Source organism: Aspergillus undulatus, assembly GCF_047715775.1.
Source record: "Aspergillus undulatus strain CBS 261.88 unplaced genomic scaffold BDV17scaffold_4, whole genome shotgun sequence".
Taxonomy (NCBI): domain Eukaryota; kingdom Fungi; phylum Ascomycota; class Eurotiomycetes; order Eurotiales; family Aspergillaceae; genus Aspergillus; species Aspergillus undulatus.
Window position 1 is genome coordinate 175,703 of NW_027396608.1, and position 13,815 is coordinate 189,517.

Here is a 13,815-nt window from a genome sequence, read left to right on the forward strand (position 1 = left end):
GTAAAGGGGGTCTAGGCTAAAATTGGAGACGGGTAGATACAAGGACTGCGTCATGACGGGTGAATCTGATAATGTACATGCAGGTTAAAATGTAGTTCTAGTTGCCTCTGTAGTTCTACCATCGCAAACTCACTTGCATGGTGCATAACCCATCATCCTCATATCACTCTTGTCATCGCCGCTCGTTCGCTCTTTCAGAGAGGTCCACGGAAGTCCGAACGATGGCCAAGGGTATTTCCTGAAAATAACCACAGGTAACGCGCTTGATTGTCTCCCACTAAGTGTTGGCCTTAATCCAATATATCTCTGATGATGTATCCCATTTGCCCAAAATCCAAGGCCGCGAGTACATAAGTAGCGTGTTGGAGCCGGCGTCAGAGTATATGTAAGCTGCTGGCGTTCATCTTCGGTCTGACTATCCAACGATGCCAACTCTTATGCCGAGGGAGTTCCTGGATCCAGACTCGACCAGAGACGAACTGATTCCATCTTTCGGAGGGTGTGGTTCAATTTTGGTTGATTTTTAGCCCTAATCTAGGCTCGTGGTCGTCGGCTATGGTCCTTTGATAATTTTTGTAACGGGCGCAAAATAGCTGCGGGTGATAGAAAAGGTCGGCTGGGTATCGTAAAGGAGACATCATTGCGCAGCGCTGTTGAAAATCTCCCACATGAACCCATCAATATCAGACATCCCGCTCCAACCGGGGAAATCCCCCTGAAGGAAATCATCAAACAGATTCGAGAATTCCGAAGCGGAAGGATCAAAGCCTGCCTGGGCCTGCGGTTCGCCGTATGGGTCGGTAGAAACATTCGCCGGGTCCTCATTGCTTCCGTCGACTGGGTACTGCTGGGGCAGACTAGGCTCCAAGCGTTGAGTATCACCAATTTGATACTGCACGTTTGCTTGACTAGTCTGGATAGGACCAGGGGTTGGCTGGGTTTTCAGGAGCCGTTGGATGGTCACGGTTGATAGTTCTCTTATACAATCACGCGCTCGAGACGCCTCAGACCAGTGTTCGCCAATGCTGCTGAGGATATTCTGCGAGGTGTTAAATTTTGAGATCAGATCATCCACCGGGACTCGTGCGGCTGTTGATGGTAGTTTCCATATACAATTCAGCATGACCAGGGTGCCGAGGAAAATCGAGTGCACGACCAGCCGGTTATAGAGGAGATTGCCGCTTGTGTATAACTCGCTGTATTCTCGAAGTAGCATGAGTGCATGATTGAAGCATTCGTCGAGGATCTCGTCTGACGGATCTGGAATCCCTGGACTCGGTCGGAGTAGCAGGATCATTGTCTCGTGGTACTTGGCCTTGCAGAGTAGGACTATCTCGGTGCCTAGTTCGTTGGGCGGTTGTGGGATCAACACGCGCCAGCTCCTCAGAGATTTCATCATGTCTTGTTGCCAGGTTATTATATCTCTAATTGCCGGTAAAGCATAGCGAGGTGCATCACGCTTGATGCTGTGCATGACGTACTTGATTTCCGAATTCATTTGAGCCAGGCTGAAGAGATGGATGGAGTACGTAATGTGAGATGTTAACGAACCAGACCTCTGACGGCCTCGGTCGATATCGATCAAGTCACGATCCGAAAACGCCAGAGGAAGCTACGACTTGATTTTAGTCTAGAGAGATGCCCAGGAAATAGAACATACCCTTGTATCAAAGGCCTCATCGCGGAGTCCAATCGGCCGGCCCATCATAGTACATACCGTTCGGTCGAACGTATAGACCGTCCAAAATATTCGCGCTCTCATTTGCTGATCGAAGACTGAGATGTGAAGCGATGGTGAAGCCTGAACATCACGCTGAAGCCCTAGATCAATGACGCTCGCGAGACACTGGTAGTTGAGGCTCCAGATGTTGATATTGCAGGACGGGTTGTATAATGCGTACACCATCAGGAGCAGTAAGCACTGGAGGGACGTCACCGAGCCGTGACTGCAAACATAATCCATTTGTTGCATTGCGGACGCATAGTAGCCCTCTACAGGGAGGTGGACTTTGCACTGCCGGGAGAGATTCAGCGAGGCGATTGCTAGGACCATATAAACCTGGAAGGTCTCCAGCGGGTTCGTTTCCTGGGAAGCGTAAACCCGGTCAACGGCTTCCATATGCATTTGCTCGTGTAAGAACGGATATAGGATATGGACAGTCTGAAAATATCTCGCCGTCAGTTCTACTGCACATTGTCTCTGCGCCGGTAGAGCCGCTGGGCTATTCAAAAGCTCAAAGCATAGCTGAGCGGAGGGCGATGTGGCTAGGGTCGAGGCTCTCGGTACTCGACAACCAGCACGGTTCAAAATGCGCTTCACAAAGAAGAAACCACTGGAAGGGCCGATATACCGGGGATCCCCTCCGGGAGATAAGGATAGCAGGCCGATTTCATGGGCTTGTTGAGGTTCTTCATTGGCGCGGGAGATTTCCTGGTCCTGAGAAATTATGATCCTTGAGCTTTGACTATTTTCAGCCGCATGCCTCCTTTCTAGAACATGGTCGGCCAGTGATTGATCTTCATGGTGCGCACGATTTTCTGCGACACCATCGAGTGTTTCGGTCTGCATGCTCTCGCCCTCGTTGAGGGCTTCCTGACACTGTTCTTGTCCATGGTCGAGATCAACGTCGGCGCATCTGTCCCGTATGATGGACTCTAGCCACTTTATGCGGTTCTCCTTATTAACGATGTACCTTTGGATGTCAGTAAGTCGAAAGCCAATGGGGCCATAGGTGACTAACGAGCGATGAACCTCCTGCATGCCATCATTGACGCAATCCACACCAGCCTTCCGGCAGGAACCGCACGAGGGAGCATTGCCGTCACACTGCAGGGGAAATAGTTTAGCCTAGACGTGGTAAGCGTTTTGTGAAGGGGTCTCACGCGGATTTTCCGTCGCTGGCAGCGTTTACAGGCGGCTCGATTTCTCGTCCGCTTTTCCATGTGTTCTTCGGCCGGGCTCAATGGACGTACAATCTCTGCGATTGCAAGGCTGAACTGCTCAATCACCCAATTGTATATATAATCTGGTACCGATGGACAGGACTATTGCTTTCGCTTGTGTGTTTCTCTGGGATGGCCGAGGTTTGCGGAAGGAAAGAAGTGGCGGAGGACCCGTGCCAAACGTGGAACGTTCCCGAGACCCGACCAGCGCTTTAGTCCCCCTTCCCAATCTACCTTACGTCTCATTAAGACCATGGTCGAAATGAAAATATTCTTCAATTCAATAAACTACAACTAAGACAGTAGAGGGAATTGGCACATATATTCATCCTCCGCATCAACCTCGAAATCGAACCGGACCAGATCCTCTCTATAGGGAATGAAGAATTGGGCCGTAACGCTTCATGAGTTAGCTTGCTTGTACATTATAAACTGGTTTTTACTCACCGATGATGTTCCTCGCTAGCCTGATACTCCGCCAAAGCCGCTAGATTCTCATGGTAGCTGACAAGAGCAATCTGGAAGCCCTTGCTGCGTTCAATTGGGTCTGTAACGCTCGGGCTTCCGACAATAAGACGTCCGTTTTTGACACAGGGTAGATTCTTCAACGTCTTGAGCTCTCTGATAAATGTCGCCTTCTGCTCCTCGCTGACTCCCGGCCGGAACTTGAAGAGGACTGGATTGGGAGGCGAGCGTTAGTAGTGTGGCTGGGAAGGAAGAAAATAGACTGACCGATATGTATGAGGGTCATGGTGGTCGATATGAGTAGATGTGGTGCGTGATCGTGGATCTGCTGAGGGCGAGACAGGATAATCACAGAGTGGGAGATGAACAAAAGCGGTGGATTTAAACTGATATTTGAATTGATCATGGAATATGCACCTTCACGTTGTTTTGAATGCGTCAGACGGAGTATACTAGCAAAACGACGGCTATTACCGACGGCGCATCGGACAGGTCCCGAATACCGTGACAAGCAGCCGCGGATGCGAACCGATGCCTGGTCATCCAACTAACTAGACGATGACATGAGAAATGCTCACCTCAGCCCGGAACACAGACATACATACTGGATAATTGAATTACACATTGACAGCACGTGGAAGGCAGGCGAGCAGAAGATGGAAATTGAAATGACAAAGATAAAAGAGAGGCAACGCCGGAAGCGAGGGAAATTGGCTGTCCCGACGGAAGTCAAGGAGAGAGGAGCACAAAAATCGCGGATCGAAGGCTCAAGGTTGGCAGGCACCTCACCGGTCAGGCAGTGAGTGAATCGGTAAAGACTAGGCACAGTTCACGGAATATTATCTCTCCTGATAGCTGTCACGCATCCATCTTCTCAACTCCATGTAGACAATATTCGATAAACACCCATGTTAGTCAAGCCCACAAGACCTTCTCAAGACATAAGGTGTCCTGGAGATTTTGGTTGGAGCTTCAGTCTATGAATAGTTCTGGAGAGACCGATTGACACCACTTTTACTGTATGGACAGGCAACGGCAGACATGACCTCCCCTAGAAGAGAAGCACCTAGCCAAGAACGCAAAAGATTCATCCCATGTCTACCTACGCTATCAAAAAAGAAACTGAAGAAGACAAGGCAACGGAATGTATAAAATGAACAAGATATGAGATATAATATAAGTTCCGCACAACGCCCAGAAAGAGCATGAGATTCCAGCCGAGCATGAAATATGACGAGTGAACAAAGAGAAACAGGAACCATAATGGACACCATACACCCCATCGAGACATCACAGAACACCCGGGCCTTCAAAGCCAACTAAGGTGACGAGCAAGGAACCACAGTGAGAAATGGCAAAATGCACCAACGAGCACAGCGGGCCGCATGCTATGTACATCCGTCAAGTCGTATTCATTGCTAGGTAAGCGAGGAAGGAAGGGAGGGAAGAGGTGGCGTAGAGAGAAGTGGTAAGGAAACGGATATGACAATTATGGAGAGCCGAGCGGCCTATACATTAGTAGATAGGATAGGTAGGGAAAAGGCTGCCAGAGCAACCTCACGACTTCGCCATTTGGAATTGTCCTAGGACTCCACCTGTAGCTCCGGGCGTCAGCGTACCGGGAGTGTGATGTTGAGGGGTTTGAACGCCAGCATTATTTGGGGTGCTCGGCGTACCAGCAGCTGAGTATATTGTGGCACCGTTGAGGTTTGGTGTTTGATGCGGGTTCATGGAATATGTCAGGGCCGGCATTTGGCCGTTCAAGCCCCATATTTGCCCGGAGTATTTGGACTGGTCGATCTTGCCACCGAAAATCAGTTGCCGCATCTTCCAGTAGATCTCGCCTGTTACAAGAGAGTCAGAGCCAGCTTGGTGTGCGATGCCGACACGTTTTACTCCGAGCTCGTCTGCGATGTCCTGGAGTCCTGATTTCTGGCCGATGTTTGTGAGAATCTGAGCCGCGGCGGCTGTCAAGGGTGAGTCGTTGACGGCTTGGTTTCGGCCTGCGTGTTTCATCAAGTATTTGATGTCGTACAGCGATGGGAAGAAGATGTTGAGAAGCTTGTGGAATTCCTCCTCGTTTTCAGGAAGAGCCTGGCAGAGCATGATCTTCATCAGGTAGCCAAAGTCGTATCCGGAATGGAAGGAGACCCAGTGAACATCGTCCAACAACACCAGTCCAGAACTAATCAGCAAAGCTCCAAATTCAAGCGGGTCGATGCCGTTCTTCTCGTGGGTAGCAAAGTCAATACCCGCCTTCGCCAACATGGCCGTTGACTCTTGCGCGTACATATCCTCTTCTAGTGAGAACCGAAAATTGAACTGCCATGTGCAAGCCGCCGGCATCACGGCATTGCCCAGGGGTTGTCCATTCGCGTCAGTAGCATCCGGGGGTGGAACCTCGCCTTTGACCGAGAAAAGCGTTATCCCAAGCTGAATCATTCTCAACAAATCGACGTTGCATCTTAATGTTTGGTAGTGGTAGTCTGCTTTATTCGTGAAGGCACCGATCGGTCGCGCGACGATACCGGGGAACTCCGTGTCCTGTATTTTCAAGCAATTAGCATTGAACCCGGCAGAATACAACTTCCCAGTGTAAGCCCAAACATACCATACTGATATACGGATACTTCTCAACAAGCTGCCTAAGAACCGCCATTTCCTGGGCAAGATTGTGTTTCCAGACATCGCGAATCCTCGTCTTCACACCCCCTCCCTTCCCCTCAAGCGTAAACCGCCCATCATGCGCCTGATGTAACTGCTGCTGCTGCATCTGCGCGCCCCTTGCAAACCCCATCTGCGCCGCATGGCTCGCGAGCCCCGTCCCCCCACCATCGGCACCTCCAAAGCCCGCAACGGACATTCCATTCCCCACTCCGGCACCAGGTAATGTGAAGGGGCTGATATTCGTGTTTGGGTTCCCCGTCGCGAATCCGGCGTGCACGCCTAGGGTGGGGGGCGGGAGCGCGGTGTTGCTGGACTGGGCGTGTGGCGGGTGATGCGGTTGTTGCTGTTGCTGTTGCAGGTGAGCTTGTTGTGCGAGGTGTGAGTAGGGGCCTGTTAGACCCGTGGGCCCGTATCTGCCGACAGGTGGTGGCATGGCGTTCGAATTGGTAGCGGTATCGACTGCGACTGCGACTGCGACTCGAGGGGCTGGTCATGCATTTGAGAATTGCGTGGGATTCGATGGGATGGACTCGCTGGCGCCGGCCGGCCACTGACAGGATAATGCCGGCTCCCATTGGACGGATGGGGAAGGCGGAGAGAGATTTCGAAGCTACTTTGGGGTTAGTGCGCCAAGACTTGAGTTTCTCCAGCTTCGAACTGACGACGTCGAATCCAACACCGGAATACTGATCGTTTGCACGCTGCTGTACGCTTCCATTGGGTTCGGAATACGGTAAGATTCGCTGCCGTACTTTTTGCCGTTGCTCCTTATTACAAATTCATCACTCCGCAACCGCGCAATTCCACTCAACACCATGCCTGGTCCCAACCCCACCGGTTTCAACGTCGCCGAGTTCAAGGCCGCCGCTTCGCCTCGGTCGGTTTGGGCTAAGAAGGATCCCTGGGCTCGCTAGTACGGCTTTCAAATTTCTATCTACCTATTCGGAAACGCTAACTGTTTTGCAGCGAGGCGTGGAGATATACCGGCCCCTTCAGCCGATGGAACCGATTCAAGGGCCTCTTCCCTGGCCTCGGTGTCGCCAGCGTTGCCTTCGCCGGTTACTGCGTTTACGAAGCTATGTTCCTGAAAGACGACCACCACCACGGCGACAGCCACCACTGAGCATCTTGCTTCTCGATCAGAATGAGAGACCGGATGTCATAGGGGCAGTTTAGGGCGTGTTAGGGAGCAGGAGCAAGGATACCCCGGGTTTGTGCGGAAGAAATCTGGCCTCGTGCTGAAAGTATGGCGCGCCCACTAGGACGAGTGCATTAGTTGTGCAATATGATAGAAGGGTTGAAGGGTTGGCAGGGACACGTCTGGTTCTCGACCTTGGCCCCAGCTCTATAAACGGCGCCTGGGTTTGATTTGTCAGTGTACATAGTAACTGTTTGTTTTGTATCAAAATTCCTGATATCTTTTGTGATACAAACAAGTTCTTTCCGTTCATCATACTGCAAGTGCTAAAAGTGTAGATTGCGTTGGGCTCCAGGACTGGAACAGATACTCGCCGGTCAGAGTACAAGAAACATTTGATATGTTCAGAATCATAGTCATGTCTATCTATATATGAACCAACCAATCACAAATGCAAGGGCACTAAAGAATGAACAGCCTATTCCTCGAAAACCAATGAGATCCCATCATCACCCGCCGTAACAACCCTCTTCCCATCAAACCCTTGAACAAAGCCCATAATCCCACCTGCCTGTTCACCATCCTCACCCTCCGTAAGCCCCAAGTGTCCCTTCCACTCCGTCAACAGTCCATTCCCAGCAGCCGTAGTCCCACCACGCGCATCCCACCGTCGCACAATCCCATCAATGCCAACAGAAGTAAGGAGGTACGAACGGTGACCCGTCGTGGCGGCAGCAAGCGGGCTCGGACGAACAGATGGGGCGGTCGCGGCGCGGCTCTGGAGGAACTCAACCTTAACGACGGCGCCCTCGTGCGCTTCACGAATGTGTCGCCGGACAGCGAATCGGTGCGCTGTGTCGAAGAGCGCGATCGAGCCGTCGACTGAGCCTGCGGCGAGGAGGGTAAGCGGCGGAGCGGAGAAGGAGAGCGTCTCGACGCTGTCGGTTTGAGGCTGGAGAGAGGCGAGTAGCGTTCCTGCTGTTGCGGCTGAAGTCTGGGCGGCGGAGCGGCCCTTTGCTTTGGACGATGCGCCAGCGCCGGACCCGGGGCCCGCTGCACCGCTTGATCCGAGACGCGGGAGACCGATGATCTTGATGTGCCCTTCTGCACCGCCGACTGCGGCGAAACCACCGCCTGGTGCGATCGCGACGGAGTATAGACCGCCTGGGACTTCGAATCGCTGGTCCTCGGCTGTTAAGCCGACGACTGCACTTGTTCCGGCGGAGTAGGAGACGCCCGCCGCAGCGGCAGCGCCGAAGACATCGTAGACATAGAAGCTTCCATCTTCAGATACAGTCGCAAGTAAGTTCCCATCAGGCGTCCAAGCCCCAGCCGTGCAGGGCCCTGTATGCTGGAAAAAGCTCTGCAGGATCGAGATCGGCTGCGACGCGTCTTTGTGGTTGATTTGGAAAACCCACGCACTCCCATCACTCCCACCAATGGCAACAACGTTCCCCTTCTCCTCATCCCCATTACCAGCCGGGCAAATAGACACCCAGTTCACCTCATCAACCTCCTGCACCTCCGCGACAAACGCCCACGCCGTCCCGTTCTGGTTAGGCGTAGTATCCCTCCAAGCCCTCAACTTCCCATCCAGCCCAGCAGTCAGCACATACTCGCCCCTGGGCTCCGTGAACGCAACCGCATTCACACTATCAGTATGACCTTGCAATCTAAGCAATGGCTGCAGCGACTCCCGCTCCCGGCGCGGCTGCGGGTCACTCTCGTAACTAGCGGGTAGAAGAGGCTTTTCGGAGTTCGGCGTCGAGTCGAAGAGGTATGCGCTGTCGTCTCCGGAGCCTGTAATCACGATGTTGTTGTGGATGGGGTGTTGCGCGACGCAGAAGATCGAGTCCGTGTGCGAGTCGAAGTGTGCGGCAGAGTCGTTCTGCAGCTCGATTTCTTGCTCCTCGTAGTCCATTACTTGGTCGCCGTCATTGTCCGCTTCTTCATTGTCCGAGTCCATGGGGTGGTCTTCATCGCGGTGGAAGACTTCTTCAGCTTCGTCGGCGTCGATGAAGGCGTCTTCTTCGTTTTGGCGGGCGGGGTTTGAGGAAGACATGATGGGTATTTTTTCTTGTGACTGGAAAAAGAAAATATAGGTATGAAGGTGATTTCGCTTGACTGCTTCTTATATTCTTTTGCAAGCCAAGCTGTGAGTATGGAGTTAATGGAAATTTTTGGAACACCCCTCATTACAAATTCGATTCCCCGCGCCATCAAACACTGCAAACAACGGCCTTGGAGTCATAAAACTTCGTTAGTCAACCATTGCCAGTAACTAACTAACTATTTGCAGTAAAAGATATGTCTAATCTACATAAATATCACATGAATATGTCCGCAAAAATGCATGTACAATGTCCACTCAAGGTCTAACACCTCTAACTCTATAGCTTCGGTCCGCCCTGCCTGCGCATAGCTGCTTCCTGGTCTCGGAGAAGCCGCCGCAGGATCTTTCCACTGGGACTCTTGGGGACCGCGTCAATGAACCGCACACCACCCTTCAACCACTTATGCCGCGCCTTGTGGTCCTGGACATGTTTCACAATAGCCTTAATCGTTGCTTCGTCGTCCGATCCTGCTTCGGGAGATTTGGTGACAATTGCCTTGGGTACCTCACCGGCGGCGTCATCAGGGATAGCGATGACGGCGCAGTCAGCAACTGCTGGGTGGGTGAGGAGGTGAGCTTCGAGCTCAGCAGGGGCGACTTGGTGGCCCTATTACAGGTTAGCATATGGATGGTCCGTGCCGGAGTCTAACTGGTTACATACCTTGACCTTGATCAGTTCCTTGATTCGGTCAACAATGTACACATGCTCGATGCCCTTGGAGCTCTTGCGGATTACGGCTTCGTCGCCGGTGTGCATCCACCCATCACTAAATGTCTCTTTAGTGGCTTTGACGTTGTTCAGATAGCCGAGGACAACGCTGGGCGATTTCAGCCAGAGTTCGCCCGGTGTGTCGTACTCGTTAACTTCCACTCCTTCGGGGGTTACGATACGTGCTTCAACGCCTGGGACGAGCCAGCCGGAGGAACCAAACACGATATCATCGTAGTGCGTGCAAGTAACCACGGTTGCCGTCTCAGTAAGGCCTAGAAAGACGTTAGTCTTGACGGTCGTACTCCGAAAGCGGACCACCTACCATATGCCTGTCGAATTTTGACTCCAGGGTAAGCCTTCTGAAAATCGACAGCAGTTTCTTCTCCAAGTGGTGCCGCTCCGGTGACGAGTGCTCTTGCCGAGCTAAGGTCGTATTTGGCGCACGCTTCCGGACTTCGCAGCATATTGATAATGATTGGGGGAACCTAACGACCCATTAGACCATGGACCGACCTACCAAGCGATGCACTACTCACGACAAACAATGTAGAGATCTTAAAGTTCTGGACGGCCTTCAGATATGTGCCCAGCTCAAACCTAGGCAAAACAACGACCTGGTCGCCTCTGAATGGCCCACAATGGCACATAACGACAAGGCCGTAGATGTGGCTTTGAGGGAGAAGGCCTAGCAGGACATCGGTATAGTAGCTGCCATCGGCGGTCTTTTGCGAATCACGCCAGGATTTCTCGAAAGCCGTCATTTGCAGGACATTCGCAATAACGTTGCGGTGCGAGATCATCACTCCTTTCTACATTACATGTCAGCCAGGTTCTAATCACTGATCAATACCGACAAATCATCTCATTACTTACAGGTAATCCAGATGTTCCGCTCGAATAGCAAAGGAAAGCCGCCCGGCGCGCAGCCTCTCCAGCACGCCATTTGGTCTTTTCCAGCTTTGGAAGCGACTTTCCTGCCTCGACAAGCTGCGAGACAGTTTTATACTGCGCCGGGATCTTCCCACCGCCAGGCAGGACGTCAATCAAGTAAATGCGCTCCTTCGGTAAACCCGCGGCAGAAGCAGCCTCTAGCGCCGTAGGAAGAAGGGGAACACATGTGAACAATGCTTTCGCTTTCGAGTCCAGCAATTGATGTTTAAGCTCCGGTGCCGAATAGGCTGCGCTGGCTGGTGATACAATGCCACCTAATTCATGCGTTGCCCAGGCCAAGGGTAGTGTGTCGATCTGTAAGAGGGAAATAAGAGAAAGTATAAGCAAACTGCTCACGGTCGAGGTCCCAAGTCAGAACTTACTGTGTTCAAGCTGAATATGACCAATGTCTTATCCCATTCCGAACCCCTGTTCGGGTCCCAGTCGAGCAGCTTCCCGACCGCGCGCGACAGGTGCTCCACTCTGTCCCTTACCTCGAGTGTAGAGTATGTTTTCCCGGTGAGACCGCATGTAAATGGATGTCTTGCCTTTGACAGTGGATAGCGCCCATTCCCCTCCGAGAGCATGAATTCGCTAATCGGAATGTTGTCCGGTATAGGAGGCAGGGTGCCCGCCACGCTTGCAGGGGTGAAGACCATGGTCGGTGGTATTGCGCCGATTAAAGGAGAGGAGAAGAGGAGTAAGATGAGACGTGTTTGTAGCGAAAATGTGAAAAGGAAAAGACAAGACTGGAGGGATCGAAGCAAGAGGGGGACTCGCTCGGCTATTATTCTTATGAGAGACGCAATGGAAGCCTCAACCGGGAGTGCGGGGAGAGCTAGCTGCGGAGTTGGTCTCCACCTGGACACGCCGAATTTCTGGCTCTCTTCTTCCTCTCGTGATTCTCCTTTGGCCCAAAGCTCGGCGCTTGTCCGAGGCGGTTGCATCTATTTACGGGTCTAGAATTCGGCATCTCTTCTGACCTGGAGATCTGAAGTTTGACACTCCAACCCCGCGTTATCCCTTATTGCTTGGCTTTTCCCTCTTCAGGCCAGGGCCCTCTGCGCAGCCACCAGATCCGCCCTCCTGCTTTAGCAACCGCAGCGGAGCACGCTATTATCAAGACTACAACTATTGCGCAAACTACATAGAAACATGAGTACATGGTTTCGACCGACTTGCACTACTGAACTGATAATTTAGCCACCCCGAGGCTGGGTGCCGCGTATACAACCACGCCTGTGCTATGATGATGTCGCCTGGGAGAAAAGCGAAGCTGTCGCCGATGGATGGGCTCGCCAGTTCTTTGTATCATGTCAGTGATAGAATAAGGATTTATTGTTAAGCGTAGAAGACTCATTACCAGGACTCCAACAACTTTGGCAGCCAGCGACTGGATCTAATGACTCCACAGAAACACTTACTTCTTGTTCATGAAGCTTCCCGCCTACGGAGAATCCGAGAAGGCATCCACCGGATCCTTCTAAACTGAATCAAGACGTAACGGGCCTGCTGGGAAATGTCAGTCATGAAAGACCAGGGAAGGAACGCCGCACAGGATGCCTTTTCTGATAGATGGGTGTTCTTGTACGGAAATAAAGCTAGACAGGACTTGCCTATGCCGTACTGATGCCACCCATTATACCCCCATACTGTAGGCATACCCTGGCCTGGTCGGCCATGGTCTATACGACCTCCCTGCAACCACGGTCCAGGAAAGGACAGCAGTCCCAATCAGGAATGATTGCGGGAGCCTAAAGTGGCCTTATCTAGACTCGGACTAGCGCCATGCAATTATAGCTTAGCCGTATCTGCAATTACGTCACTACCCGCCGTTTCGATATCCACATCGCCAACGCGGCGCAAACAAAAAAAATTTTCAATGTTGACGGTGCAAAAAAAAAAAAGAAATCATCTTCCGATGCGGGGAATCGAACCCCGAGCTGTCGTGATCATTATATAATGAGAGACGACGATGTTAACCATTACACCACATCGGATGTTGTTGGAAAAGCGTGCTTTCTTTGCCTATATAGGAAAAGCCATTGAGCTTCAGCAAGGATTGCAGGATGTATAAGTCTGCGAAACGGAAGTAAAACAGGCTGCAGGTCGAGGCTTCCTATTTTAGACTTCTTCTACTTGGGATCAATTATGGTAAGTGCTATGCAAGATTTACTCATTGTCATGGTTTGCGCTCCCTGAGTAATGATATGTCTACTTAGCCTATGCGCAATATATATATTGTAGTTGAACTTTCTGGGAAATTCTGAAATGCGGGAGAGATCATTGTTTGTGATGAAGCGGGCGGATATGGCAGAGTCAATCCTGCTCCGCGCGTCGCGCGTAACTGAGCCTGTCTCGGCTATCGAGTCGTTGCTTATCGTTAGCGAGGCCTTGCAAGGACTACCATTTGGCGAACACAGTGTTGTGGAAGATTCCACGAACAACGCATATCAATTCGTTAGGAACCATGACTGGTCGACGGAGCCGAATGTATCGATCGATGTCGCCATGGTATGCAGCGACTAGGATAAGTAGGTCCTTGTTCACCGCGGGCAAATCTACCGGGAGTGGGGAGTATAGAAGGGGCGTGACGTCCTCCGTATTGGCCCTCGTGTGGAGTAGTATAAACATCGATATTCAAGCAGTGGGCATGACGACCTCTTTGGCAATACGCCTGCTTGATTTCCAGAGACGAGCGCACTGCTGTATCCCCATCCAGGCAGGCCTTTGGTGGATTAGTGAGATTGACCGTGCGAGTATAGTCGTCCATCACATCGTACTTCTGTCCATGGCCCATGATGAGGTCAAAGATCTCAGTGCACCCATTGTCGCGAGCTTCTTTGG

The 13,815-nt window shown here is 51.7% G+C and overlaps 5 protein-coding genes and 1 non-coding gene across 6 annotated transcripts; 1 reads left to right on the forward strand and 5 right to left on the reverse strand.

The window, feature by feature from the left end:
- Positions 1–97: 97 nt before the first annotated feature.
- BDV17DRAFT_252468 (Zn(II)2Cys6 transcription factor) lies at positions 98–2,828 on the reverse strand. Its single transcript, XM_073756558.1, has 3 exons — positions 2,742–2,828; positions 1,661–2,693; positions 98–1,612 (listed from the first exon to the last, which is right to left on the reverse strand). The coding sequence occupies exons 1-3, from the start codon at positions 2,759–2,761 to the stop codon at positions 638–640; spliced, it is 2,028 nt and encodes a 675-aa protein (XP_073619769.1). The 5' UTR covers positions 2,762–2,828; the 3' UTR covers positions 98–637.
- Positions 2,829–4,965: 2,137 nt separating this feature from the next.
- BDV17DRAFT_287305 (CCR4-NOT core DEDD family RNase subunit POP2) lies at positions 4,966–6,508 on the reverse strand (the record flags this gene model as incomplete). The annotated part of the gene is made up of 2 exons (XM_073761139.1): positions 4,966–5,952; positions 6,020–6,508. The coding sequence occupies 2 exons, from the start codon at positions 6,506–6,508 to the stop codon at positions 4,966–4,968; spliced, it is 1,476 nt and encodes a 491-aa protein (XP_073619770.1).
- Positions 6,509–6,890: 382 nt separating this feature from the next.
- Positions 6,891–7,198, forward strand: BDV17DRAFT_287306 (NADH dehydrogenase [ubiquinone] 1 beta subcomplex subunit 3; the record flags this gene model as incomplete). Its single annotated transcript, XM_073761140.1, has 2 exons — positions 6,891–6,988; positions 7,042–7,198. The coding sequence occupies 2 exons, from the start codon at positions 6,891–6,893 to the stop codon at positions 7,196–7,198; spliced, it is 255 nt and encodes an 84-aa protein (XP_073619771.1).
- A 412-nt stretch (positions 7,199–7,610) lies between these two features.
- BDV17DRAFT_143917 (WD40-repeat-containing domain protein) lies at positions 7,611–9,368 on the reverse strand. The gene has a single exon (XM_073754343.1). The coding sequence runs from the start codon at positions 9,273–9,275 to the stop codon at positions 7,692–7,694; it is 1,584 nt and encodes a 527-aa protein (XP_073619772.1). The 5' UTR covers positions 9,276–9,368; the 3' UTR covers positions 7,611–7,691.
- Positions 9,369–9,546: 178 nt separating this feature from the next.
- Positions 9,547–11,862, reverse strand: BDV17DRAFT_252472 (acyl--CoA ligase). Its single transcript, XM_073756559.1, has 6 exons — positions 11,352–11,862; positions 10,912–11,283; positions 10,575–10,847; positions 10,361–10,523; positions 9,988–10,310; positions 9,547–9,933 (listed from the first exon to the last, which is right to left on the reverse strand). Exons 1-6 carry the CDS (start codon positions 11,625–11,627, stop codon positions 9,604–9,606), a joined length of 1,737 nt encoding a protein of 578 aa, XP_073619773.1. The 5' UTR covers positions 11,628–11,862; the 3' UTR covers positions 9,547–9,603.
- A 1,022-nt stretch (positions 11,863–12,884) lies between these two features.
- BDV17DRAFT_t26 lies at positions 12,885–12,968 on the reverse strand. The gene has a single exon. It is a non-coding gene; the product is annotated as a tRNA-Glu (tRNA).
- Between the last annotated feature and the right edge of the window lie 847 nt (positions 12,969–13,815).

Excerpts from the sequence above, each read along its gene's own strand:
- BDV17DRAFT_252472 (XM_073756559.1), bottom strand. The coding sequence starts at position 11,627 with ATGGTCTTCACCCCTGCAAGCGTGGCGGGCACCCTGCCTCCTATACCG. Across the intron at positions 10,524-10,574 it reads AGATCTCTACATTGTTTGTC|GTTCCCCCAATCATTATCAA; the intron begins GTGAGTAGTGCA and ends ATGGGTCGTTAG. Across the intron at positions 10,311-10,360 it reads CAAAATTCGACAGGCATATG|GCCTTACTGAGACGGCAACC; the intron begins GTAGGTGGTCCG and ends ACGTCTTTCTAG.
- BDV17DRAFT_143917 (XM_073754343.1), bottom strand. The coding sequence starts at position 9,275 with ATGTCTTCCTCAAACCCCGCCCGCCAAAACGAAGAAGACGCCTTCATC.
- BDV17DRAFT_252468 (XM_073756558.1), bottom strand. The coding sequence starts at position 2,761 with ATGCAGGAGGTTCATCGCTC. Across the intron at positions 2,694-2,741 it reads ATGCAGGAGGTTCATCGCTC|GTACATCGTTAATAAGGAGA; the intron begins GTTAGTCACCTA and ends TGACATCCAAAG. Across the intron at positions 1,613-1,660 it reads ATGAGGCCTTTGATACAAGG|CTTCCTCTGGCGTTTTCGGA; the intron begins GTATGTTCTATT and ends ATCAAGTCGTAG.